The 27,569-nt window shown below is 48.6% G+C and overlaps 3 protein-coding genes across 7 annotated transcripts in view; 2 read left to right on the forward strand and 1 right to left on the reverse strand.

Moving 5' to 3' along the window:
- Positions 1 to 9,133, forward strand: part of SMAD3 (SMAD family member 3) — a 68,619-nt gene extending 59,486 nt beyond the window's left edge. For all 3 annotated transcript variants that reach the window (XM_063170004.1, XM_063170005.1, XM_063170006.1), the window contains 3 exons: positions 747 to 884; positions 3,093 to 3,237; positions 4,952 to 9,133. In XM_063170004.1, the coding sequence (XP_063026074.1) occupies positions 747 to 884; positions 3,093 to 3,237; positions 4,952 to 5,075 (407 nt within the window). In that variant the 3' untranslated portion in view covers positions 5,076 to 9,133. The remainder of the gene's footprint in view (positions 1 to 746; positions 885 to 3,092; positions 3,238 to 4,951) is intronic.
- Positions 9,134 to 9,150: 17 nt separating this feature from the next.
- On the reverse strand, positions 9,151 to 27,400 carry AAGAB (alpha and gamma adaptin binding protein). Of its 2 annotated transcripts, none has more exons than XM_063170007.1 (10): positions 27,315 to 27,400; positions 23,314 to 23,504; positions 22,721 to 22,817; positions 21,970 to 22,059; positions 19,503 to 19,586; positions 14,749 to 14,831; positions 14,260 to 14,347; positions 13,548 to 13,652; positions 13,123 to 13,172; positions 9,151 to 9,666 (listed from the first exon to the last, which is right to left on the reverse strand). In XM_063170007.1, the coding sequence occupies exons 1-10, from the start codon at positions 27,388 to 27,390 to the stop codon at positions 9,556 to 9,558; spliced, it is 975 nt and encodes a 324-aa protein (XP_063026077.1). In that variant the 5' UTR covers positions 27,391 to 27,400; the 3' UTR covers positions 9,151 to 9,555. The 2 variants fall into 2 exon arrangements, with proteins under 2 accessions (XP_063026077.1, XP_063026078.1); XM_063170008.1 differs by lacking the exon at positions 9,151 to 9,666 and adding an exon at positions 10,466 to 12,540.
- Positions 24,023 to 27,569, forward strand: part of IQCH (IQ motif containing H) — a 57,685-nt gene continuing 54,138 nt past the window's right edge. For both annotated transcript variants that reach the window (XM_063170001.1, XM_063170002.1), the window contains exons 1-2: positions 24,023 to 24,133; positions 26,038 to 26,124. The gene's annotated coding sequence lies outside the window, so the exon portion shown is untranslated. The remainder of the gene's footprint in view (positions 24,134 to 26,037; positions 26,125 to 27,569) is intronic.

Consider the following 27,569-nt stretch of genomic DNA (forward strand, 5'->3'; position numbering starts at 1 on the left):
AGCTGGGATGACTTTCAGAAGAAATTATGATTTTCATGTGTTAACTGATAGAAATGATGACTTTCATGTGTTAACTGATAGAACATTCATATGGAAACTATCAGTGTGCATGAGTTGGAGGGACCTGGCTGGGGCTGGAGGTACAATTCCAACTGGAGCTGCTGCTCCTGCCTCCCTCAGCTCGCCTGCCCTTGGAGCAGTTTATTGGAATGTCCAGTGGGACAGAGTTTCCATCAGTGGTGGCTGAGCTGCTGGTTTAGAGCTGGCTCAGGGAGCCGTCCCAGCCCTGGGGTCAGTTTCTCCCCCTGAGGGAGCCATCCCATCCCCGGGGTGAGTTTTTCCCGGTGTTTTTCCCCCTGAGGGAGCCATCCCGGTCCCGGGTCAGTTTTCCTCGGTGCTTCCCCCCCGAGGGAGCCATCCACCCCTGGCACATTTTTCTGCCCTCAGGGAGCCGTCCCAACCCCAGGGTCAGTTTTCCCCCCCCTGAGGGAGCAGTCCCAACTTCTGGGTCAGTTTTTCTCGGTGATTTTCCCCCTGACGGAATCGTCCCAGGCCCTGGGGCAGTTCATCTCCCCTGAGGGAGCCATCCCAACCCCGGGGTCAGTTTTCCCTTCTGAGGGAGCTAACCCATCTCCGGGGTCAGTTTTTCCCCGTGTTTTCCCCCCTGAGGGAGCTATCCCATCCCCGGGCTCAGTTTTTCCCGGTGTTTTCCCCGGTGTTTCCCGCTGACCCTCGCTGTGTGGCAGGCCGCGGCGTGAGGCTGTACTACATCGGCGGGGAGGTGTTCGCCGAGTGCCTCAGCGACAGCGCCATCTTCGTGCAGTCGCCGAACTGCAACCAGCGCTACGGCTGGCACCCGGCCACGGTGTGCAAGATCCCGCCAGGTAAGGGCACACACAGCCCCGGCACTGCCCTGCTCGGGGCACTCCGGGCAGCTCTGAAATCATACCGGGCTGCGGTGGGATGGGTTGGGTTGGGTTACATTGGGTTGGAACGTCCCCTTCCACACCTGGCACTCCCCCATGCTGCTCCAAGCCCCGTCCAGCCTGGCCTGAGGCACTTCCAGGGAAGGGGAGCCCACAAATTCTCTGGAAAATCTATTTTACTCTTTTAGAAGCCACTCGACAATTCCAGCAGGGCATTTTTATAGCTTAAGGGATGGAGGTACTGCTGAAGGAAGCTGCTGTGGAGCCTCCAGTAGTTGCACTGCGTTCATCTAACAGAACAGAATCTTAGCACAACTTAGAGCTGAATCTGCCCCTTGTTCCTTCAGTGTTTTATCAGTCTGTTGTTGTATTGTAATTATCTCACAGACACGTTGATAATTTTGTTTGTGCCTCTAAGTAATAGTAAGAAATTTCTCTTGATTTAGATTCACCCATAATAGATTTAAATCGCTCCTTTTTTTCTGGTCTCTAGTAAAATCCCTTCCTCTGTGTGAATTGGTTTGTTCTAAAGAAATCACATTTGCAGACACCTTGTTGTTCTGGTTAGAGCCTGAAGTTTTTGCTGAAACATTACAAGATAATTTATTTCATCTACTTGGGAAGAAAAGGCTTTTTTGTTAGATAAATGCAAAAAAGCTGGTAAGAGAGGAGATGCTGTTTGAAATGGAATTTTGTTATTTAGCTAAGCTTACACAAGCTGACTTTTTTACAGTTAAAAGCCTGTATATATTTAAAAACTGAACTTCTTTGTTTAGAAATATTTGAATTCTTTTCTATTGAGAGGAGATCCATACGCTCCAAGCTCTGGCCCATCCTAATGGGTTTCCTTTCTCAGATGCAGCTGCCAGTGCTGCAAATTATGACTTAATTCCCCACCACATCACAGGAGTCCACCCTGGCTGGAGTCAACATCTGCAGACATGAAAAGCCCACATTTCCGCTCAGACCCAGCTCAGGCTCAGTTTTTGGATCCAGCTCTCCCCACTTTTGCCACAGTCTTTGGCCGCCTGCTCTTCAAATCTTTGCTGGGTTTGGAGCAGTTTCTTCATTGCCTCATTGACAGCATCGAGTCATTGCCTCCCTCCCCCATGGAGAGACCTGATCCCAAGTGCTCCCAGGGGCTGGGATCCAGCACTGGGGTCCTCCTGGACTTAATTCCTCCTTCCCTGAGCTCAGCCTGGCCCTGGCACTTGCACCCTCCAACCTTCCCTTCAGGCTCCCTGAGACTGCAGCCCTGGGCTCCTGCCTGGTTCCAGAAGTGGGCAGTGCTTCCTGCAGCTGCTGTGGTCACCCTTTGCTCCACACCAGAGGAGTCCAGCCCAGGAGAGGAGGCTCACAAAGTGATTTTTAGCAAAACACAATTCATCCCACTCCAAATGTTGTTTTTCAGCCTTGGCCCATGTGTAATCCCAAATGAGCCTTAGCTGAGTGCCTGGTTTCAGAGTTTTAACTTGTTTATGGTTATCTGGGAGAAAGCAAACGTAGAAACACTTTTTAAAGAGTGGGGCATTTATTTATTTATCTAAACTCTGAAGGATGTTATTATATTTCACCTTTTTCCCCTAAGAACAGTTGGATAAGTTGTTCTCAGTTGTTTAGCTGGGGCTAAACATCAGGGGAAAAACTTGTGTTTTGAAAGGAATGTGTTTGGCACATGGCAGTGAAAGTGGAGAGAGGATTTGAGCAGGAGCAGCCCTGGCACCAGCCCTGGCACCTCTTTAACCCTCAGAGCTGCTTCCTGGAGTGTCAGAGTGGTTTCACTGCAGAGCTCCCCCGTTCTGTGACAGACTCGTGTCAATCCAGCACAGGGAGCTCCTGTGTTCACCCTGTGTTCCTCCCCTCCAGGCCTGCAGGGATCTCTGCTGGCCAGTGCTCAGTCACAGGCAGCCTTTAAATTACAATAGGAAGGAAATGGTATCCAGGAGAGAGAAGGAGGTTCCAGGGGAGGATCCCAAGCCTGGTCTCTCCAGTCACAGTCTGCTGGGGGGCTCCAGCATTCAGAATTCTCCCTGTGCAAATGTGGCAGCGTCCATTCCTGTCCCTGGGCTCTGGGGACATGGGAAGGCAGCCTGGAGTTCTCTGAAAAGCCAGAACTCTCAATGCCACCGAGCCAACGGCGTGTCCCTGCTGTGTCCTTTCCCCCAGGCTGTAACCTGAAGATCTTTAACAACCAGGAGTTCGCGGCGCTGCTGGCGCAGTCGGTGAACCAGGGCTTCGAGGCCGTGTACCAGCTGACGCGCATGTGCACCATCCGCATGAGCTTCGTCAAGGGCTGGGGCGCCGAGTACAGGTGGGGCCTCCTGGGCTGCTCCTGCTCTGCTCCTGCCTGGGACAGAGAGCCCTGCAGAGCTGCCAGTGCTGTCTGCAAGGGGGGGACAGCCTGCCCAGGAACAGGGATGGGCTGTGCCTACTGGGATTGGATCAGGGATCGCCCCAGGCTCTGCTCCTCCTCAGCTCCTGGCTGGGAGAGAGAGCCCTGCAGAGCTGTCACTGCTGTTTGAAAATGGGGAAAATTGCTCTGTCACCCCACTGGTGAGCAAACATCCAGGGGAGAGCAGGGATGGATAGTACAAGCAGGTGAGATGCAATTCAGTGGAAAATGGGTGTAATTTTCTGAGAGGGCAAGCTGGTGAGGGATGTGGAAACACTGGACTCTGCACGCTTTAAAGCTGTGGCCTCACTCAGAGCTCCGTGGGGTCGCTGCCATTCTGGGGCTGCTCTGCTGCAGGAGGGGGAGAGGCCTCAGGAGCAGCTGGGGCCCAGGCCCTGCACGTTGCTCTGCCACTTTCTTCATTTCTCCAGATGTTTGGAGTCCATTTTGTTTTGAAATCGTCCTGAGCTGGGGCCAGAGCAGCGCAGGGCTGGCTCCCAGCCAGGCCCTAATGAGCTGCAGAGGAGCGTGACTTACGGAAAGCCAGGGATCCCTGCAGGGCAGGGCTGCTCTGCCCATCCTGCTCTCCCTGCCACAGAGTTCTCCATGTGATGCAGAGATGGAGATGTTCCTGTGGAGCATCCAGAGGGCCATTCCCTGATCCCTGGTTCACCTTTGAGCAGTGATGGGGATGTTTAGTGCTCCTCTGTGCCAGGGATCTGGTGCAGGGAAGGGGGAGAAGCCAATTCCATGAGCAGCCTGTGATGGACTGGGATGGTGGTGGGGGGCAGCCCCCCAAGCACAGGGTCAGTCCCCTTTTCACCTCTGGTTGTCCCTGGTCCCACAGATTTCAGGTTCTTCCTCCCATCACCAGATTCCAAGGGCAGCTTCTGTGGGAAGTGGGGGTGTAAGGCGAGGCTGTTTCTCCTGCTTTGTAATCTCCCTCCTCCACAGCAGCTGTCCCTGCCTGGAACAAGACCTCGGCCATGCCTCAGCAAGGGAGGGAGAGCCCCTGGCTCCATGTCTTGGTCTCCCTTTCCTTCTTTTCCTCCCCATCTCTGTGCTTTGCCTTCTGGAGATACCTGTGGGGTCTGGGCTCAGGGGGAGTGACAGGAGGGGAACAGGGATTTGTGCAGGGGAAGGTCAGAGCAGCTGAGCTCCGGCCCAGCAGGGCCATGGATGCAGGAAGGGTCTGCAGGGCTTGGGGTGAGCTCCTCCCAGCACTTCCACATTCTACTAAAACTCAAGGGTGCAGTAAAAAGTGAATATCCTTGTCTTGTGCATAGGAAAACTGAAGATATTTGGTGAACACAGACCTTGATGTCTAACTAGGAAAGGTCTGCAAAGGAAAAATGGGTTTTGCATGGATTGACACCTTGTTTCCCTTCAGGGAATCAGCTGCCTGTTCCCAGGAATCTGAGCAGTAAATAGCAAGCTGCTCCTGTGGCATCATAACAAATATGGAGGGACAGGGTGGGTTTTTAAAAGAAATCAGCAGCGCCTGGCAGAGGCTGTGGCAGAGCAGAGCCACTGCTTTGGCCGGGTGGCTGTGGAGGCAGCTCAGGAGCTGGCAGCCTGTTGTGTCTGCTGAGGTCTGTGGGTCACGGTGGTGTTGTGTGCTCTCCCCTGGCAGGAGGCAGACGGTGACCAGCACTCCCTGCTGGATCGAGCTGCACCTCAACGGGCCCCTGCAGTGGCTGGACAAGGTCCTGACACAGATGGGCTCCCCCAGCATCCGCTGCTCCAGCGTCTCCTAAGGAACCCCCTGGGGCCCTGGGGAACGAGGACTGCAACGCCCTTAGCAAAGGCTTAGTAAACAACTCCCCAGTTACTCAAGCAATGAGAAAAAAATCTGCTTCAAAAACAAAAAGAAGTGGGTTTTCTTTGTTTTGTTGTTGTTTTTAAATACCCATTTAAGCCACTTCCACTGAAACTGTCGGCACTTTGGTCGGACTGCAGTTGGAATTTGGAGCTGGAGTTGGTGAGGATGAAGAGCTGGATGTTGTTTCAGTGGAGAGCAGGCACTGCTCACCTGCCTCCAGGCTGTGTGTGGCACAGGAGCCATCCCAGCTGCCAGGAAACTTCCCCTTCCTTCACACAGCTCCAGGCTCTGCAGCATCCCAGGAACCCCAGAGCCTGAGGGCTCCAGGATGGGAACACCAGAGCCTGAGGGCTCCAGGATGGCTCCTGCTCATGCATCCCTTCCCCACCCACCTGATGCACACCAGTACTGCAGCAGCAGGGGGAAGGAGGCATTTCAAACACCCAGAAGAAGGAATTCCCCAGGAATGTTCCGAAAAGGAAGGAATTTCCCACCCTGGACCTGCAGCAAGGAGGCAGAGCCTTGCCTGGTGCCCAGGGATGATGCCCTCAAGGATCAGCCTGGATTCACGTGGAGCCAAAGCCCACTGAGGGCTCTTTGTGGTGTTGCTGCAGCAAAGTTTGACTGGAGCTGCTCCCAGAGGGAGAGTTGTCCCTGGGGAGCCCTGCCTGGAGCATCAGGCTCATTCTCTGCAGTCTGTCTGCATTCAGCCAGCAGCTCTGGGCTGTGCTTTCCCAGTCTCTGCCTCTCCAGAGCCCGAGGGGCTCCTGTCCAGGTGGAGCAGGGCTGGAATGTCCAGGCCTGGCTCTGGAGCAGCCCTGGAGGGGGAGCCCGTGCTGTCACGTGCAGCAGCCAGGACACCTCAGACACAACCAGCCCTCTGTGCTGTGGGAAACTCTTCCAGCTGATGAAAATGCTCTAAGATGTGTTTTTGCCTGGAGAAATTGGGAGAGTGTGTATTTACTTGTATTATAAAATGTTCATTTTAAACATACATGCTCCAGACTGTTTAATATTTTTTATCCCTGCAGCAACTGTCGTGGCAAACAATTTCCACAACTGGAAAAAACCCTTAGCACTTGTTTTTATGGTTCACATTTGCCAAATAAGTCTCATAACTTTGTCAGTGCTGTCCAATTATCTGTTTCTTTATATCTGCAGTGAATATCTTATGCATTTGTGCCAAAATATTGGAGGGGGACGGGAGAAAGTGATAATCAGTTTCCTATGGAAATCTTTTTTTTTCTTGTTTTTTTATCTATGAAAGACAAACAAGCTGGATGTGGGAAGGACTGACTGGGATGGACTTGAGGATGGTTTTGATAAAGATTTAGTCCTGCAAACTTCTGTGGGAGTGCCCTGATCCACAGGGGGAACTGACTGGATCAAACACCACCAGGAATTTCCATGCTCCTCCCTTGCCAAGGCTCCTTCCTCAGAGACCTCTGCCAGCCTCTCCTGCTTTGGCACAGCCTGTCACACTGCTGCAGCTGAGGGCACCCAGTGCCACCAGAACAGATCCCAGAGGCTGCTGCTGCTGAACGCAGATGAAGGGATGGTTTGGGGAGTTCCCTTCCAGAGAAAAGCACCTGCCTTGTTACACACCTGAAATGCAGGGAGGACTCTGATGGTGGATGTGCTCCTGGTCACACAGGACTCTGGATATCCTGGCTGAGTCTGGACTGCAGCTGTTCTGTGCAGCACAGCACAAGCAGCACTGGAGGCTTTTGGATGTTTGTTAAATTTTACAGTGTGCCTGATCTGAGTTACAGGTCTGCCTGCACAGACTGGGACAAGAAGAGATCTGTATAAAACAGGAGTTATTTGGGCCTTTTACAAAGCAGGTCTGTTGTCACCGTGGGTTGGTTCAGATACAGGTTTCTAAATAGCTGTGAAGAAAAGTTTATCCTAAATTTTGTAGAAATATTTGACTTTTGGCTGTTTAAATGAGAGGGGAAAAAATGTGCTCTGTAAAATGGCTCTGGGTTTCCTCCATGAGTGTCTGATTTGCTTATTTTGGTGACAAATGTTGTTGTTGTTTTCCTCATAATCACAGAGGAAACTGGACTCGGCTGCCTCCTGCATTAACCACAAAATGCCCTCTGAAATCCCAGAGGGATTACAGGTGATGGTGTGAGCAGGAGCCCAGCCTGATCCTGAGGGCACAAGTGGGAATAAATCCCAATTTAATATGAAATCTGCACACGGAGTCACCTCCTCAGCCACCCTGCATTTCCGCTGGGAACCGGAGCTACAGCCCCTTGCTAAAGGATAATTAATTGCTGACCAATATTAATTGAGGCCTTTTGAAACCCAGGATTCAGATGATGCATAAAAACTTTGCTTAATCTCCCCTCATCATCTCTTAAGTGAAATGACTTCCAGTGGAAAATGTGAGCTGGCCCAGCAGTGCAGTGAGATAAAGGGGAGATTATCTCCACTCCAGCATTAATTTCCTCTCTCCCCTTTGTTTGCTGCTCCCTGATTCATGAGAGCTCTGTGGGTTCTGGAGTCACCTTGGGGAGCCCAGCAGGGCCCTGGGCAGGGCTGGGGCTGAGCCAGGGATGCCCTCACTGCCCTGGATGCTCACAGTGGCTGCAGGTGAGGTGAATTCCTGTTCCTGTGGCCAGGGAGCAGGGACTGCTGGGGGCAGCTGGGCCCTGAGGGCACCCGAGGCTTTGTTTGATTTCTCCTAGAACTTGATTAAAGCAGCTTTGGTGTGGAGCTCAAAGGGATGAGAGCAGCCTGCCCTGGCTCAGCTTGCAGCTCCAGGCTGGAACATCCTCTCATTTCATGGCAGGCTGGGCTCGTTTCTCCAGGATTTCACCCGGGTTTGTTCCTCCAGAGTCAGCAGCAGGACCTTTGACTCTTCCCTTGGTGTGGCTGCACAGCACAGGACACCCTGTGCTTTCCCAGGCTCTGGTGATCTGTTTATTGTTAATGTATTGAATGCAGGTTGTATTTTGTGTTAAGCTTGTCTTAGGAGTAATCCAGTGCTGTCCATTTGACTTAATCTCCAGCAGTCAGTGCGCAGATGCACAAAGAAGGAGAAATCCCATGGTAAGGCATTTCCCTGGAGCTCTGGCTGCCCCTGGGTGTCAGGAGAAGGCTGAGGGAGCCCCTGAGTTACTCACAGTTTCCTCCCCCTTGCATCAGCGTGGTTGAAGCCTGCAGGATCCTCTGTAGGTGAGGGATGTTCAGGACTCACCCCAAGCAGCCAGTGGTGGCTCCTGTGCCCTGAGCCACTTCCCGACTGGAAAAGCAGGAAAGCCCAGCCCAGGGAAGGGCTGCAGCCACAGGCACAGCACCCAGAGCTCTGCTGGTCCCTGAGGGGCAGGAGGATGGAGTTCCATGGCTGTGCTAAGCTGGGATGAGAACCAGGCCCTCTCTGGTGGTGGCCTGAGAGGTGTGCTTGAGAAATTAAATGTTTTTTACTATGTACCTGCTTTTGTATTTATGTGTCTGTCTCGAATATTCAGATGAATCCAGTATTTAATTTTTAGCAGAAGGGGCAATTAAGGACTCAGAGTATTAAATCTTCCATCTGCTCTTTGCTGATGACTGCTGGAAATGAGGAGTTTGTGATGTGAGACCAGAGCTGAGCACAAACTCCCCGAGCCCTCGGTAGCCACGGTGCTGCTGCTGCACCAGGTCGGGGTCTCAGAATGGCTCTTGGGGCTTGATGGGGCTTTAAAAACCAAACCTGTTCCTCCAGAGCTGCCTGGGTCATCTCTGCCCCTCCACACCTGGCAGTCCCTCCTGTGCTCCCCAGCCCAGCTGGGCTCCCCGTGCTGGCTGTGCTGGGACACCCAGCCCTGCCCCTGATGCATCCACGGGAGCTGTGAGTCCTCCCTGGCTGTCTGTCCATCCTGCCCTGCCCTGCAGCATTACTGCCTTTGTTACGCCAGGCCTGTCCCATGTACGCCCTCCCTTTCCATGTGGAACTGTAAGGTCTGTTTTTGACATTTTAATAAACTTTGATTTGAAAACTGAGGCTCGTGAGCACATCAGGCTGTCGGAGGAATGTATTTAAGGACACAAATTGACAGTTTGGGTGTTGCCATGACAGTGATTGGGACACAGCAGCATCCTTAGGTTGGTGCAATCCCAGTAAAGCACACAAGAGCTCAGTGACAGGTAAGACCCTCCTTCTTTTTACAGCTGGGACAGTTTTGTTCAAGAATTTAAAGTCAAATATATAAAAAAACGTTTAAAATTGCATTTAGTTCTTTTAACTAATGGGACTCAGGGGTGAGTATAAGTGGAGTTCTGTGCTCCAAGGATTTACTGTTCTCCAGTTGCTGGAGAAGTCAGGCACAGTTGAGTATTCACGGGTTCCAAGTGCCACTGGAATTCCATGTAGGGAACTGGGGAGCTGTTCCCAGCTGAGGAGAGCAGGAGCTGCAGAGGAGCCATCAATCACTGCTCTCCTGCAGTGCCCTGTCAGGAGCAGACCCCGAGTTCCTGCCGTGTCTCTGTGCTGGAGCTGCAGACACGAGTCCAGCCAGTAAATCCTGGAGAAAGCCCTGAGGAGCAGAGATTGCACCCTGGTGAGCCTCCCTCCCTGGTGAGCCGTCCATGGCTGCCCTGTGCTCCTGCTGGGAAGGTTTTCCTCATTAACCCCAGGCTGCGATGCCATCCCGGGGACAGGACAGATCCCTGGCACTCCGTGCCCTCGGGGCAGGCACTCCAAAGAGCCCCGGGGAGGCTCCAGGCACACCGCGATCCGATCCTGCTGTGAACTCCTCACGGCCCCCGAGGGTTTCACTGGAATTCTCTGCTTTGGGGCTGTTTTTCCTGACAGGATTTACGAGAATGCTTTTTCCACTCGGGTTTCCAGCCATGTGGTAATGAAGGGTCTGGTCCAGGCTCTGTGCTGGGCTCGCCAGAGCTCGGGCAGGCTGCAGCGAGTCCGTGCGGAGCTGGGGGCTCTGCTGGGTCCCGGTGTCCCGATCCCTGCTGGACACGGGCAGCGGGAGGAATTAAAATCCTCAGCCGAAATGAAGAGTGAACTGCCACGGCCTGAGCGGGTGCTTCAGGCCAGAGCTGGGTGCCAGGGCTGGGTCGGTGGCAGGGAGGTCTCTGCCAGCCCAGAGCTTCAGCTGCAGCCTGGCCTGCCCAGGAACACTGGGAATGTCTGAGCTGGGAATGCTGCAGCAGCAACAGCTCTGAACTGGCACAAGGACACCAAACCTGGGGCTGTCCCTGCCCGTGGCAGGGTGGGACTGGGGGCCTTTAAGGGCACTTCCAACCCAAACCACTCTGGGATTCTGTGGAACCAACTGGGAATTCTTCTACACAAAGAGAAACTGAGAGGCACAAATCTGCCTTTCCGCTAATGCCCCCTTTATTCATTTCTGTAACAACTTCTTTTGTAAAGAAATTCTGTAGCCAAAACCAAAGGGTCTCTTCAGAAAAACCCCAAACAACCCACAAAAAAAATAAGCACCAGCAAAGTAAACCTTGATTTTAAACCACAACACAACAACCTCAAAGGATCATTAAATTATTTCCCAGTGTCTTCAGCCACACTTCCTGCCTCCATGATTTGTGCCCCTACAGAGAAGACCCACATTTACAATAAATCATGTTTAAAAGAGTTTTGAGTATGGGAATGAGCTGCTGCTACCTCATAAAAAGGCAGCAAAGCACTGGGTTTTAACTGATATGATCTCATTAAATTTAAAATGTCACATCTCTATCACATGTCTAAAGAATGGGTTTATAAAGTGTCCAAGTCCATTTTTTCTTCGCTGCCTCCACTCCATTCCCTTGGCACTTTGGCCATTTATCAGCATTGCACAACAAAGATTTAGAAAGGGCAGAAACAATCTCAGCTCCCGAGAAGCCAATGGGGAAACCATTCATTCCCTGCCTGGAATGAGCCACCTGCAGCTCTGTGCCTCATCCTCTGTGCTGGGACAGAGATGGAGAGCAGGAGAAGGTGCAGTCACAGCAAGGCCCCGCAGCTGCCTGGGAAGGTGTCCCTGGCAGGTGTTTCCTTGGCTGTCTCATATTCCAGAATTCTTCCCAAACCAGGTGTTTCACCACGGGGGAGCTCCTGCTCAGGCTTCAGCTGAGAAACGCTTCCCAAACTGCCAGTGAGGCTGCAGTTCTTGTCCTTGAACGCTGCAGTTTCCATGCAGGAAATGATTCCCAGCATTCCAAGAATGATGATTTACATTCACCTTTGCTTCAGCATTAAAAAGGGAATTCAAGGAGCACTCTGAAAGTGCTGCAGGACGTAAAGCCATCCAAGAATCGATGGCAAGCCCATGTCCTGGGACTCGGCAATTTAGGGGACATTGGAAAAGGTAATTTTGGAATTCCTAACTGAGGGTGCTTAACAGGGTGGACTTTCAGATGGATAAGGAAAAGTTCTTGGGGCCAGACTCTTCCTGTGGATCCACAGCCTGTGCCTGCACAGAGGAGCCAGGGTGGCATCTCCCCTTCCTCCTCTGGCTCCTCACCAGGCTCCACGTTCCTTCCATGTCCGTCATTCCAGAGGCTCTGTGCCCTGTGCTGCTGTGGAAGTGACGGGGGCTCCCTCCAGGAAAGGGAATTCCCTCTGAGCCCTGATGGACACACAGGGAGTGGGCACTGAGCCCACCCAGGGGCACCGAGGGCTTTGGGAACTGTGCACAGAGCTCCCAGAGCAGCTCTGTGCACTCTGCCAGGCCTTGCACAAGGTTTGGGCAGGGAACTCCACCCCAGGAGCAGCAGCAGCCATCTGGCATTCCAATGGGAATCCAGGGAGTGTGCACAACACCTGGCACTGCAGGGAAGCCCCTGTCCTTACACAGGCAAAATCCAAACAGAACCCAAGCCTGGGGCCACGTGTAATGGCTTGGGCACTTGGCAGGATGGGGCTCAGCAACCTCCTCCTCATGGCTCATCCAAATCTGGCCAGTCTCAACTGGGAAAAGCTCCATAAAACCATCCAAGAGCCCTACAGCTGAAAAATGCAGTTTGGAATTCAGGAGTGACTTCCCAAGCCCCAGCCCTGTGTGCAGAGATAACTGGGAGCACATTTGTTTATTTAAACCCCAGAGAGGAAATAATAAAAATGTTCATTTGTAAAATGTAAACTCATCACTGTTTCCTTGAACCACACTCGTGTCACCTCCCAAAGTCCTCTGGGAGAGGAGACAGGACAGTCAGACAAAGCCTCTGGAGCTGGAGATGCTGTGGAATGTGGAACATGGGGAATGCTGTCACCAAGGGCAGCAGCTACAGCTAAATGGGGTTTTTGGCAATGAACACTAATTCAGGGAAGGAGCGTTCCCTCAGGATTGCTCTGGCACTTCCAGCTACAGAGGAATTCAGTTATCTTCATCTGAGGAGAGACCTTCAATCTCATCCCTGTCTCCTCCAATTGCCATCCAGAAGGCTTTGGCCACCTACAATGGGAAAGAGATGGGAAAGGGAGAACATTCCCATCACATGACTGAAGATTTTGTATTTCCCATCCAAAGAGCAGGAACTGAGCAGCAGCTGAATCTGGCAACCAGCTCTGTGAGTGCAACACATCCTCTCTGAGGTGAAGGAATTTTAGCTACACAGGTGCAATGGTTCAAGTCACGGGAGGCACCTGTGCTACAAAACCTGTGCTATTTAAGGCATCATTAAATTCTCCAGGAGATCCAGACTTTTCCATTGACTTGTGGAGGCTGGCCAGCACCCCCAGTGACTGCAGGGCTTTCAGCTCAGAATTCAGAAAGAGGAAAGTCTTTTTTTATGGCACTGGGGTGGAATGAGATGATCTTTAGGGTCCCTTCCAACCCAAACCATTCCAGGATTTTATGCTTTTCTGGTATTTCAAACTTCCAGGTTATTCAGTTTTTGGGAGATACCTGACAACTCTCATAGGACTGTGTGGTTTGTTCTCACAGCTCTTAATCCAGGAACTCTGCAGGAGCAGGAACTGTGCTTGGAAAGAAATCACCCATTTTACTGACCCCACCCCAGTTCCCAAGGCTCACCTTCTCTGCGTGCAGCTTCCTCTGCTCGTGGGGCAGCGTGGCCGCTTTGTCTGTGGGGAAGGAGAGGAGAGGGGCTGTGAAGCTCAGGAGGGAGCAGAGAACAGAGAGCACCTCCTGCCCTGGATTTGGGAACTGCAGAGAAAACCTCCTGTCCTGGGTCTGGGAACTGCAGAGAAAACCTCCTGCCCTGGATTTTGGGAACTGCAGAGAAAACCTCCTGCCCTGCATTTGGGAACTCCAGTGCAACATCTGCCGCTTCCAAGAGCATTATCAAGATAAAGGACAAATGAATGGAAACAGCAGCTACCTCTCAAGGACCTGAGGCAGGAGAACAGGAATTTCACAGCTTCCCAGCTCACTCCTGGCTCTATCTGAGCCACTGCAGGAGGTGCCAGAGCTCAGGTCCATCTCTCCAGGTGCATTACCTTTCATTTCTTTCAGCTTTGAGAAGAGCCTTTCGAAGTTCTCCAGGTCCCCATCCCTCGTGGTCAGGCTGGCCAGCTCCTGGATGTCCATATCCAGCATGGGATCTGAAATACAGCTTGGTTGAAATGATTCTGGTTTCTCAACAGAAAACCAGGATTTTAACAGCTGCAAATCCCATTTACAAATTCCAATGTCATAAGAGAGAAAGAAACACTTAATTTACTGATTGCTCATAAAGACAAATCATGGCATTGTTACAGTGGTGATTAATTTTATGGCAGAAATCCTTCCCTGTCAGCATGGGCAGCCCTGGCAGAGGAGCCCAGAGCAGCTGTGGCTGCCCCTGGATCCCTGGCAGTGCCCAAGGCCAGGCTGGACAGGGCTTGGAGCACCCTGGGACAGTGGAAGGTGTCCCTGCCATGGCAGGGGTGGAATGGGATGAGCTTTAAGGTCCTTTCTAACCCAAAATATTCCAGATTCCACGATTCTGTGATACATTACATGTGAGCTCATCCAGTATTTAAGATTTCTTGCTGATTCCAGAATGATCTGGATTCACAGCCACAGAGTGCATCAAAGACTGATGAGGGCACATCAAAGATGCAGATGTCACACAGAGCTGGTAAGGCACTCCCCTCTCCTGGAACGCTGCAGGGATTTCTGGCAGTGCCCCACGCTGCCCTGTGTCCCTGCCAGGTGTGCTGAGCTCACCTGCAGCACTGTCAGGCTCCAGGCTGTGTGTGCCAGCTCCATCCTCCCCACCATCTGACTGGGATTCCTCCCTCTCTCCTGGGTTGGACTGTCAGGACACAAAGATATTTCAGTATCCAGTAATGCATGAAAAAACCTCAGCAGCAAATCAGGTGCTCCCAGCTTTTCCTTCAAACCCTTGCAGGTTATCTCAAAGTGTTACTGCACAACCTGTGCCATGAAAGGTCCCTCCTGCAGCACTGGGAACTGGGGCTGCATGAAAGGATTTCAGGATGGATTTGTTGGGGTTTTTCCAATAACACCATAGAATGACAGGTTTTGTTGTGCCCAAAGGGGATAATTTGGATATAATCAAGCCCATCTTGAGTGGAGCTTTTAGTGCTCTTTCCTTTGGCTCTGTGGCACAAGGGGAGGTCCCGGCCACCCCCAGTGGGTGCAGGCAGGGCCTGAGCAGAGCAGCAAGCAGGAATTACTGGAATCACTGTTTACTTCTGTCTCCGGGGTCTCTTCACAGCCACGGCTCCTGTTTGCTCCTGCCAAGGTGCTGAGGAGACCAAAGCCCTGGGTCCTGTCTGCAACAAAGCACAAATTCCAAAATTACTGCAAATACTGGGGCTGGCCAGGTGGGAGAGGGGGAATTTCACAGCACCATGGAAAACTGTGCCAGTGCACTTGCAAACAGATTTTAAGCAGAAATTTCACATCAATTCTAAGCTTTAAACTGTGTCTGCACCGTTTGCTGCTAAATATTCCCCCCAGGGAAGGGAATGTGAGCCACAGGAGATGTGGGGTCTTTTCAGAGCTTGTTGGAAGCCTCTGCTGCGTTGGGATCTGAGCTGGTAAATCCCAAATGGGCAGCTGGAAAATCCAGAAGCAGAATTTTCTGTTCCTGGTGCCCAGGTTTAACTCCATGGGAAGCAGCCCCGAGTCTGAGGGTGGATTCAGGAAAGGCAAGGAGAGCCTTTGCTCACACTGAACAGGCTGAGCACGACAATCATGGCAAAGAAAATTGTTAAATATCTAATTCAGAATTCCTGGGTGGATTCATCCATCAAATCCAGGGTTTCTTCTCACTACAAGGTGCTCTGGGCTCTCCCCACTGCTGGCCTAGGGTGTATTTCAATGCCGTTTTAAAACCCAACCTAAAAAGTGATTTCAAACCTGAACAGTCATCTAAGACAATAAATGTGGTGCAGTATTTTTAATTTGAACTGGCTGTATTTTTAAACCTGTTTTATATAAAAATATGTGCATAATGGGTGATATGATGAGGTGTTTTTTACTAAGTCAGGTTTTTCTAAGTCAGTTTACTACTCAATACAAACTGGCCTTGCACTGAGTAGTAAATATTTGCAGTTACACAAGGCACTCAGGAGATTTTTCTGCAAACCTTTGTATTTTAGTCAACTAAAACTGAAAAAATGTGAAGTTATTGTACTAGAAATAGCCAGGAAACAATGACTTCTGCCAGAAGCAAGATTTAATGTTACTTTTTAAGAGAAGTATGTTCTAAATTATTACACTCATGACTAAGCTCTAGACTCAACTGTTGAGGTGATGTCATTTGGATGCTCTGCCCGAATTTCCTTGCCATTTCTCCAGCCTCTCCTTCTGAGGGGTTGGATGTGTAACTGGGCCCATCCAGCACTCACACAAACACATCTCCATGGGAGAATCCTGAGCCCCAGTCCCCATTCCCTGCTCCTGCAGCTGATCTGTTCTGCCCCATCCCTGGCAGGTATTTGGGGCCCCTGGCTCTGCTTTATCCCTTTTGCTGCTTTAGCAGATCCCTGGCCAAAGGGGTGGGAAGAAGTGAAGCAGTGGAGCTGAATGAATTCCCTGGAAAACCTTCAGCTGCCTGTGAAGTCCAGCAGGTCAGTGAACAGGGATTGCAGGATAAAGTTTGGGATTTGCATCCCAAAGAAAGCAGCTTGCCCAGTTTCATGGGCTGAGCAGAGAGCTGGCTTTGGGGAAGCTGTGAAGGTGGACATGGAGCCAATCTCTGAGTCACCTCAGGCAAGGCTGGACACTGCAGTGCAGAATGTCCTGGAGAGAGAACATTCCCACACTGGCAGAGAGGTGGATGCAGTGATCTAATCATGGCCCTCGTTCATGGCTGGGATTAGAGTCTGTCCTGCACAGAAAAATGGCAGTGGCTCCACATTCCCTCCTCCAACACTGCAGAACCTCAGCCAGAGTTATTACAAATGTCATCCCTTCTGAAAAACCTGGAGTGTGCAGCAGGGATCTCTGAACAGCAGCTGTTTGTCCCTGGATCCATGTTTAGGGAGGAGGCAGACACAACACTTGGTTGCAGGCACACCCTTGGAAAGCCCTTCCTATAAACTCCATTTATTGGATGTAAAAGTTATTTCAACTTCTGGGTGCAATTCAGGAAGTGGGTGATGCCTTACACAGTGTTCTTGAGGCAGGAAAGCCAAAAATTAGCTCATCCCACTTATGGAGGAGTCAGTGGCTACGGTGGAGCCCAGAGCAGCTGTGGCTGCCCCTGCAGGGCAGGAATGGGATGGGATTTAGGGTCCCTTCCCACCCAAACCTCTCCTGATTCCATGCTCTCTGTAGCTGCACAGGAACCACTCATGATGCTCTGAACATGGATTCAGCATTCCCAGACTCCTGTTTCATGGCCAAGTGTTTTCCACTGCCTTTACCTATTATTATTCCTCCTGTCTCCAGCTGACACATGGTGATCCTTACACATAAAACTGGAATTAACACATCAAAATTCACAATTTGTTTGAATGGCCTCCCTAAATGAGGTTAATTGGCTGTGATTAGAGCCAGGCTCATTCCTGGCCCCACCTGAGGTAAGCAGCTTCACCTGGGATCACTCAGGCTGGGATTTAAGCAGGAAAGACGCCAAGCAGCCTCTTCTAGAGGACTGGAAATGGTTTCTCTTCTTGCCACAGAGGCTCTTGCAGGGACAGGGAAGGTTAACAGCACTTTAATGCCTCTGTGGGGAGGGAACTGTGTCACCTGGAGAATCCCTCACGTTCTCCTGCTCAAGAAAACTTCCAGAGACTGACGGGACCTCCAAGGCCTGGAGAACCAACCTGACAGCAGCTCCAGGGAGGATTTGCCTGGCAGAGTCCCAGGTAAGGCTGCTCCTTTGGCTTGGAGTAGAGATAATGCTGCTCCATTTACTCACAAAGCACGTGGGATTGGTCACTTGGTGTAAACTTGTTTCTAATTCAACTGTGTTACATTTAATAATTCTTTTTATGGATTGTGTGAGAATGATGCATTTAATGGTGAGAGAAAAAATCTGAAGTTTAAAATTTTAATGAATAGGTGTGTGAAAAAAACCTGCAGCTTGACAAGAATTGTGTTGGGGCTTAATGCAATAAAATAATGAGTTTGGTGTTTGTGCTTGAAAAAGGCTATTCCTGCTCTGTCTGTAAATTTAAATTCTCAAGGAAACAGGTTTTGAATGAAGGCAATGCTGTTGAATAAAGGCTGCACCTAACAGTGCTGTAAGTATTTGCTAGTAGGCATTTACTACTGGAACTCTCTTAGGGTCTCTGATAACTCCTCCCTGCATGGTTTTTAACCAGCCAGGAGTTGCAGGTCATTTTCAGTGGAAAAGTTAAAGTTGGATTTACATGGCAGCCAGTTTCGAGGATCTGGAGGAAGCTGAAAACAAAAGATATGTTACAGGTTGTAAAAAGTTTTATTTTAAGCAAAATGAGCTCAACAATTTTCCTTTGAAGGCACAGTCAGGCTGCAACACCTTCTAAGTATAGCTGACTTCCTGAGGGGTTTGTGGTGGTGCAGCAGTGCTGTGTGGGGCTGGTGCTGTGCAGAGAAAATCAGGATTTGTCAAGGAGCCTGACCTTTACAGAACACAGCAGTGATGTGCAGGAATTTCCCCCTGTGAGGAACTGAGCATGTGACTAAATTCTGCTGTTCTGTAAGGTGGTATCTGCCAGATACAGGAAATGTGTTGGTAAAAAACCATTTTTAGCACAAGTGAGATAAATAACCTGACACCATCTGCCCAGGTTACCTGGTTCTCTGCAATGGTTACACTGAGTCACACCCCACCTTCACTTCAGTTCTGATGGGCAATGAGAAATCCTCAAAAAGCTGCATTAAAAAATGGAGGTTAATAATGCTCATCCTGGTTTCACTGAGTCCCAGCAAGCCCCTTGCAGATGCAGAGATTAACAGCAGCCTCTCAGGGCTTTTAATCATTCCACAGTTAATGGCTGCAGGAAGGGAGAAGCCACAGCAGAGGGAAATGGGACATCAGGGAGCAGAGAGGTGTTGGAAGGTTGGTGGTGGGATGAGGCTTTGTGAATAAGAAATTCCAGGCCAAGCACTCCTGAAGAGTTTGATCTTCCTACATTTTCTGTAGCAGTTTGTGTGATTAGAAAGGTAATTAAAGGATTTCAAGTAAATGGAAGGATCTACCCTTGTAACCACAGCATTTCCTTTTCTGATGACTCTAAGGCTAAAGTGATTTTTCCAAATTCTAACTCTACCTGATATCCAGCTTCCTCAGGAAATTATCTGGGGTTGCCCATTTTTTGCACTGTTGTAAATAAAATATGTGGTTTCCATGTACTCAAGTGGGGTTTTCTGTAGCAAAAACAGCCCTTAAATGTTTGACACAGCTCCTTTGCCAAATCTCATCTCTGCATTTTCTATTCTCATCCCTAGTACAAAGATTTAAAAAACCAACCAAAAATCCCCTACAACAAATGTGGAATTTAGCCTTTACTTCTACACTGACGCATGTATCAGTCTGGTAAAGCTGATAATTACAGCCTATTTCTTACTAGAGTTTGGTGGAATCAACTTTGAGTTTTCATTGCAACCTGCAGGATTAATGGAATATTTAACTGAAATTATTGGTAGAGTGCAAGTTAAAGCAGAGAGGGAGCAGGAGCTGGAACAGGAGCAGTTTTACACAGAAATCCCTTCCTGTGAGGGTGGTGAGGCCCTGGCACAGAGCAGCTGTGGGTGGAAGTGTCCAAGGCCAGCTGGGTGAGCTTGGAGCAGCCTGGCACAGAGGACAAGCTGAGCTTTGAGGTCCCCTCCCACCTAAGCCATAAATTCTGTGATAAATCTCACCCACTGCCTGTGGGGGTGAAAGCAATGCCTGGGCCCTGCTGTTCCCTGGGGAAGGTCCCATTGTGCTGCAGCTGTGCCTGTGCTGGCCCAGCTGCCCCACGTGAGCTCCCCCAGGCTGCAGGGCCAGGCCCAGGGGCACCACCTACCCCCCTTCATCACCACGTTGGACCAGACGTTGGCGTTGAGGGCCTGCACGATGCGCTTCACTCCCGTGGACTCGGGGAAATCATCTGCACAGAACAGAGAGGGGCTCTGAAACTCCTGAGAACAGCTCCAAACACCACCCCATGCCTCCAGAGCTGGGGCTGAAGGCCTCTCCTGGCTTCTCAACATCATTGCCAATTCTGCTCCTAGTACAAAATGCAGATTTTGCACCTTTGATTGATGAGAGGCCAAGTAAATGTAAATTAATGCCTCACTTCTTGGGCTGAGCTTCCAGAGATAATGAAATGTGAGCTCAGCATTTTGCAGGTATCTAAATCCTTTTTGTTAAATATTTAGCAGGAGGCCTATATTAAGTAACATCTTCATAGCATATTATAAAAGTAAAATATACTTTAATATATTATAATTATAAATATTAATAAATTAATAATAACAAAACAGTAAATTATAATAAATGACAGTATATTATACTTTATAGTATATATATATATAAATTTAATAGCAACAGACAAGAAACTTCCATCTTTCACTCCAAGATCTTTTACAATGCTGTATAGCATAGAAATATATTAGAAAATAGATACCAGAATTATTTTTCTTTCTTTTAGAAAGTAAAGAACTTGAGACAACCATTTAAAAAGGGCGTGATGCCTGTAAAAAATGGAAAGGAATATTGTAAAGCTGTCCCCACAATAACTTACTCCAAAAGTTCCAGTAATCCTGGGAATTACAGGAACTTGAAAGCCCAGGGAAAGCATTATTCAGATTTTAATTTATTTACTGAATAGATTTGACACCACTTTAGATCAAGTCAGTTTTCCCATTTCCTCAGTTTAGTCAGCTTCCCATGTTTGTGCAGGTTGACAAAGGGAAAAAAAAAAACCCACCCAAACAATCCTTTGGATACAAAACTGTTTTTGTTTAGAAATCAAACTCAAGTGACTCAGGGATCAGGTGCAGTAATTGAAACTGCCTTTAGAAATGCATTTAAGGGTGAAATCAGATGTTTTGCCCTCTGTGGTGCTGCTGTTTGGTTTGATATCAGAGTCCTTATCAAGAGTCCCAGTTTAGAGCTCTTGTCCTGGCTGTGCAAACAACTGACAATGAGTCAAAACCAAAGTTCCAGTTTATTTGAGATGAGCTGCCTGAAATGTCAGAATTTGGAGTAGAGATTGGCCCAGTGTGTTTACAGCATCTGTTGTGCCTTTGTAACTCACCCAGAATGTTTGGGGGGTAAATAAGTTACTCACAGGAACAGTTCCTCCTCTGCATGAGTCACAGTGAATCAACCACCAGATTAAACAGCTAGGAAAGAACATGTATCCCAATATCCCACAAATTAACATCCTGAGTTGTTATTATTCCCATTAAAGAAATGGTAAAGAGCTTGTTCCCATAAATGGCAAAGAGCTTGTTCTTTACAAGAATTATTCAATAGGAAAATAACTTGATTAAAGGTTACTATTTTTAAAGCAATTAGTATTTGTTTAGTCTAAGGAGTCCTCACTTCCGATTTTCCCAGTTTCTGTGAATCAAATCTGTAAATCTCCCTCCTTGACTAAAAAAAGGGAAACACTTTTAAAGGCATGCTGGGGAGAGAGGGAAACTTCCCAGCTCCTCAAGATCCAATTTTAGCAGGCCCTTAAAGGGGGGAAAGGGGTGGGATGTGTAGCAGTGGGGATTTTATAGTGAATTATTTTTGGTGGCTGCAGTGTGCTTGGAGAACCTGAAATAGAGCAAATGTTAGTGACTAATTCCTCTCCAGCCCGCAGTTATCTCATTTTACTCCAGGGAGGTAAGGTGTAAATGCTTTTTTGTGTCACTGAAGTGAGGAGATAAGGCTGATGCTGATAAGGCTGTCAGGAAATGCACAGTCACTTTTCAAGAGTGGAAAACCACATTTGACTCTTCTTGCTGGTTTTTTTTTCAAGTTATAAATGTTGGGCAGCCAGTGATTCTGAAACTGGTTTATTTCCTGTGTAACAGCTCCTGTTGCTCTGAAATGTTTTTAACAACCTGCCATTTTCAGCCTATCATGTCACTGTTTGTACCAAGATAGCATAAAATAGTTTTCAAGTCTTTTTAAAACCAGAATTTTTCTGCCCTCATGCAGAAAAATGTTTCTTTAGATTGATTTTTCCAAGTGGAATATAAAAACTTCTGATGTATCAATACAGTCCCAGGGCAGTGCCAGAAAAAGGAGCAGATATTTTGACGTAGGTGCTGCACAAACAGCAGCTGGATTTGGGAGGGGACAAATGGAATTTCTCAGAGGAAATAACCTCCTCCCCCTGCTGACCTTTTACAGCTGAGACAGCCCCACCAACCCAGAGCATTCCATGCTGTAATCATGTGCCATATCAACAACTGCAAGGGGCACAACTTTACTTAGAAGGTATTTCTGGGCACTTTTCAGTCTCAAAATGGCAAGAGAAGCAGCAGACCTACCATCTTCATCAGGCAGCTCCTCAGGGCTGAGCTCTACCAGCTCAAAGCCATGCTTGATGCACCATTCTTGAGCTTTCTGTCTGTTTACACCTAAATTGGGAGACAAAAATGGGTATTAAAGGAGAGATCTGAGACCAGTACCAGCACATTTATCAGAATATTTAGCTGTGTTTTATTCCCTCAAAGTTGTTTGCTTGCTCTGGAGTGTATGGGAAATGTAGAGCAGCTGGCATGGATCCTCCATTCACTGTGGCTTCCAAAAATAGAGTTAAACTCCTCCTTGGAACTGAGGAACAGAATCAAATGGTTTTGCAGAGGGTACAACGCAGGTGTGAATGAAGACTTCTGCTGACTCTGGCTTTGACACTGAATTGAGCTGCAGGGACACATCAGCACCTCCCAGCTTGCTGTGGCCTAGAACCACAGCAAATGTGTGTGCTCAATCTCCAAATGTCAAAAAAATGGCATTAGCAACCAAGTTCTCCCCCTCTTTCAGCAGGGTCATGCACATGCAGCAGCAGGAATGCCTTTTACTCCCCCTGCAGTGGCAGGACAGAGCTGACTGAGCAATCTGGTAAAATTCTGGTTGAGTTCTAACACACCCCACTGAAGGTTTCAGCTCCTGCTCCCCTGAGCTCTCCAGGCCACTCTCACCCAGACTCTGAGAGGTAACTGTTGATGTAATTACAAAGTCAATTATTATGCAGGCTAATGGCTCTGAGTGAGGATGGGAGTTCTCTGGGTCTCCTACCGTTCTCAGACACTCTGTCACAAACCAGGATCATCACTTCTGGCAGCCACTCTTCTGTCAGGGGCAGCCATTCAGAGACACCCTCCAGTCCAGTTTTCTGCAGGGGAAAAGAAAAGTGTTCTTCAGAGTGCATTCTGCAATACTTTAGTTTTTAATAGTATAAGAATTGAATTATATAAAGAAATGGGCTTTTTTTGTCTCAACCTTTCTGGTTTCTGCTAAACCAGTTTTCACTGCTGCTGGTTTAGTAGAAACAATTTTGGGTGAAATGCCCTTTAAAATGAATTTTACGTTTAGCTCCCAAAATCCTGTCTGTCCTAAAGGAGCCTTTAAGAAGCAGCACCAGCTAGGAATAAAGCTGGCAGATGGATTTGCCATGGTGGCATAATGGCTCCTGAAAACCCCTCTTCCAGCTGGAGGAGAGGAGTAAGGGAGAAGGAAACTGCTGCTGTTTTTGTTAGCAGGGAAATGGATTAGTTAGTATTGAATATTGACCTTCTGCCAGTGAATAGAACACTTAAAGGGGATGGGTGGGGTTCTGGTTGATGGTCTCACTGTGGGAAGGCAGGAGAATGAAGCAGGAGAGCCCTTACTGTTGTGCTGTCAAAGTACACCACAAATGCCTGCACAGCCTCGGCGATCTCTGCGGTCACGTGGAACGTGTTTGGGACCACACAGAGGTGGATATCTGCACAATAGTATTTGTTATCTATCGTCCAGGGGTAGAAATTCACTCTTCCACTTGTTATTGCACCCACAGTCAGGTCATCTTCTCCTGTGATACCTGCAGGAGAGAAAAAGGGTGAGGAGGAGGGTAAAAGCAGCAGCAAGAAAATAATTTGTCTAGAAAAGCACAGTGCCAATGCAGATCCATCTTTACTACAATAAACCAGTACATAATCAAGATCTTTAAAAATTCAACTCAATTTGTTACTCTGTCCCAGATTTTATTGCTTAGCTTTCAAAAGAGTTTATTTTCTAGTTTTCAGTCTAAAGTATGACCCAGAAGCTGCAGAAAGCCTTTTGTTTTCCTGGAAATGCCTTTTCAAGTGTTAACCTCACACTCAGTGGCTGTAAACAGGATGTATGGAGAGAAAACCTAAACTTTATTACAACCCTTGCATGCTCTTTGAGATGTAAAGATCTGTTTAACTGTGACCAAAAGCTGAAGGTAACTAATGAGAAAATAAACCCAGTTGCTACAATTCATCTGCAATTCCCATTAAATTCCTTGTGGGAGCTCAACCATTAAAATCCAGTGCTTTGCTCAGGTGCTGCCAGGCTCTGCCCTCCGAGGCAGGAGCCTTCCCAGAACACTCCTGGAGCTGAAGCACAGCACCCCAATATTCCTTGAGGGAAAGGCCAGGAAACCTTGCTCAGGCTGGATGAACTCGTGGACACTTTGGAACACAGGTCAGTGATTTCTAAAATGGACTGAGTCATCCAGAATTGCCTGGGGCAGGAGAAGAGTTAAAGAATAAAGCTTTTCAAGGATTTGTATTTGAAGGTACTGAGAGTTCCTGGAGCTGCTGGAACAGGCTGTTCCCCAAATAGTCTGGAGATGAATTTGAATTTATCTGTATCTTATTAGTAAAGAGACAGGAAAACCTCCTTGCCAAGGCTGCAGTGATTTTTACAACTAAACTGCAAAGCTGAGAAATGGATCTGGTGACTGAGCACGGGGCACAAGGCAGGGAGAGCTGCAAACCAGGATTATCTGCAGCCCTGGGGAGGAGATGGAATCTGAGGGAGAAATGTGACCTTGGAAACAGAAACCTGTAGCCATTTCCTCCTTAAGAGAGTGAAACAGGAGTCTCCTCTCAGGGTTGCTTAAAATAAGAAGTGCCACATCTAAATGATTTTTCCAGGCTCAAGTTTGATTTATTTTGGATGGCAATTATTTTTCAGATGATTTCAGGTGATCATCTTTAATCAGATGATATTCCATGCTAAGATTACCCACCTCTCTTTGGAGCTGGGGGACAAAGATCCTGAGTCACCACCAAACAAACCTGGGTTCTGAGCTTTGTATTCTCAGAGGTTTGTTTGGAATATGATATTAATTTCCCTTTACTAGTGTTTTGACAGTTAAAAATAAGTAAGTAAATTAAAATCAGTCTGAGCTAACAGAATTACAAGTCAATGCCACAAGAGGCTAAGAATAAAAGGGTCCACAGAAATTACAGAAACCCAGAAAATCAGCAGTAAGACTTGGGGAGGGAAATGGGGTGAGGAACAAAATCAGCTCTGAAGTCATTGAGTCAGTCACCCTAACAGGGATACAAAGGGGAAGAACCCTCAGAAAAGGTTTTCAGAAGCTGATATGAATTTCACGTCTGCTTTGTAAGGGACATTTTTTAGAAGAGTTCATGGACAAATTTAGGTCTGAAAGCACTGCTAGAATGAGGCCATGTCCCATTTCCTATTACCTGCTGCTTGTTCCTGTGTTTTAAGGGGTTTTCTTTCATCCCATTGTGCTGCTGATTTCCCATCCTTCATGCTGAGATTCTGCCAGTTCCCTGTGGAATTTCTCTCCCAGTAATTGCCCTGTTCCCTAATACCCAAGTAGTATTTCAGCACTTTTAGCACATTGTGTGCATAATAATAATTTTTAAATGATTACAACTTCTTTTTGCAGTTTTTTTTCCCCAAAGAGATTAAGATATTTACCACTTTCCGTAGTGTTTTTCAGATTGAATAAATGTTTTAAGAACATAATGCCCTAAATGCTCCCAAATCCTCAGAGCTGTCAGGTATATGGAGCAGTTCCCACATTCTGGGCCTTGAGAGCCACCTGGTGGAATGAACCATAAAAAATACTCCTAAAATTACACCAAGGAGTAAAGAGAGCCCAAATATGCTGGGGAGGAGGGGAGTGGTAAAAATCCAAAAAGAAAAGGAAGAACAATCAGACAGAATGAAAACTGAACCAATCTTATTTGCAGTTTTGTAATACATCACAATAATAACAGGCAGATCTATGTTGAGCACTTTAAAAAGATTTGTTTTGCCACAGTGTCCCATGAATTAAAGCATTCAGAAAAACAAATAAAAATATATCTAGCAAATGTATCATCAGCTGCTTCTCATCCTCCAGCCCTTTTCCATTGAACAGAAGGAAAACCCTGGAAAAAGTCTTGGAATTGACCTGGAAAGTTCTGGCAGGTTCTCTCACCCCCCCAAACCCTCCCCACTGCTGCCCCGTCCCTGCCTGGGTGTCCTTGAATGTTTTACAGTCTGCTGCCTCTGATTTAATGTCACTTGGGGCTTAAGATGCTGATGGTATTTATTTTATCCAATGATTTTATTTCTTTCAGGAGGGTTTTAATGTCACCCAGTCAGAGGACACACAGAAAAGACTCCAGTTTTGGTACTGGGAGCAGTGGAAGCTGAGATATTCCAAAGTGAGTACTAGTCTTAAAAATATATGAGCTTGTATTTTAAGATTTTCTCAGATTAAGTAGCTTTTTGCTCACCTACCTTTTCTACCTGTTTCACTTTACTATGCAAAGTAATCAAAGGGGAAACCTAGAGGAACCTTGAGTAATTCCTTCCAATTTGCTTATACCTTCCTCAAAAATAAGGTAATAATAATATTTTAGGTGTGGAATCTTTAAATAATTCAGTGTCTTGCAGCTGCTCTGACAGAGAAGCCTTTGACTGCATATCTTGTACTGTTATTTTTCTTCCAAAATGTGCTTTAATGAGGTGGAGGGAGCCAGTTCCTGGGGGCAGCCCTGTGCTTGGTGAGGTTCTAAGAACTGTTCAGAAAGAGAGAAAAACAAATCCAGAGAAGATTTGAGGGAGTTAAATTCTACATCTCAGTGTGCACAGCAAACTGTTCATGAACTCCCTAAAAAACAGGGCTGTCCTAACACAGGCAACCCACCAAGATCATGAACAGCTTCTTCCTGGAAATCTCCCGATTTTAAAAATATTTTTAAAATACCAGAAATTCCACCATGGCTTTCTCTACTACCAGATCTTGTGTTCCCTTTTTGAGCCAGAAAAACAGCAACTGGTTTCCAGGAAAAACCACTTCCTACTGAATGAGTTCTATGTACTCGGTACCGAGTGTAATCTGCAATTCTACCAGCTGCAGGACAGAATTCTTAGCTTTCCCTTTCAGTCCTTCCGCATTGAGAAAGCGGTGAATTATTTCCTTAAATCACTGAGGAGGCTCCCGATACCCTCTGCAAGGGCTCGGGGGCTGCGATCCCCCTGTCCTGAGGGGAGGACTGGGACCCTGAGAGCAGAACTGCGACCTTGACGGGAAAAATGAGAACCTGAGGGGAAATTTGGATCTGTGAGGGGATGGCGGTGACCCTGAGGGGAAAACTGGGTCCGTGAGGGGATGGCGGTGACCCTGAGGGGAAAACTGGGTCCGTGAGGGGATGGCGGTGACCCTGAGAGGAAATTTGGATCTGTGAGGGGATGGCAGCGACCCTGAGGGGAGAACTGTGATCCTGAGGGGAAAACAGCCCCCCTGAAGGCCGGGGCTGAAGGGAGCCGCTGCCAGCCCGGTTCGCGCGGGTGCGGGCAAACCGCGACCCCTGGTTCCGCCCGCTGCGGCGCCGCGGCGGCCCCGACTCACGTTTGACGAGCTCCTCGGGCGCGAAGCCCGCGGCACAGCTGGTGAGCAGCGCCAGCGGCCGCGCTGCCGCCGCCATGGCGCCCGCGCCCCGCCCCTTCCGCCGCGCCGCTACCACCGCCCGCGGGGGGCGCGGCCGGGGGAGGGACCGGGCGGAGCGCGGGCTCGGCCTTCGCTGGATGCGCTGTCCCCCCCCCGGCGGCGGGGCGGATGGTGCGGCCCGGCCGGCGCGTCCCGTTGCCGGGAGCGGCGGTGCCG

The sequence above is a fragment of the Melospiza melodia genome, chromosome 15 (assembly GCF_035770615.1).
Source record: "Melospiza melodia melodia isolate bMelMel2 chromosome 15, bMelMel2.pri, whole genome shotgun sequence".
In the NCBI taxonomy this organism is placed as follows: domain Eukaryota; kingdom Metazoa; phylum Chordata; class Aves; order Passeriformes; family Passerellidae; genus Melospiza; species Melospiza melodia.

Excerpts from the sequence above, each read along its gene's own strand:
- AAGAB (XM_063170007.1), bottom strand. The coding sequence starts at position 27,390 with ATGGCGGCGGCAGCGCGGCCGCTGGCGCTGCTCACCAGCTGTGCCGCG. Across the intron at positions 19,587-21,969 it reads GGAGCTGCCTGATGAAGATG|ATGATTTCCCCGAGTCCACG; the intron begins GTAGGTCTGCTG and ends TGTTCTGTGCAG. Across the intron at positions 14,348-14,748 it reads AAGAGACCCCGGAGACAGAA|TCCAACCCAGGAGAGAGGGA; the intron begins GTAAACAGTGAT and ends GTGTCCTGACAG.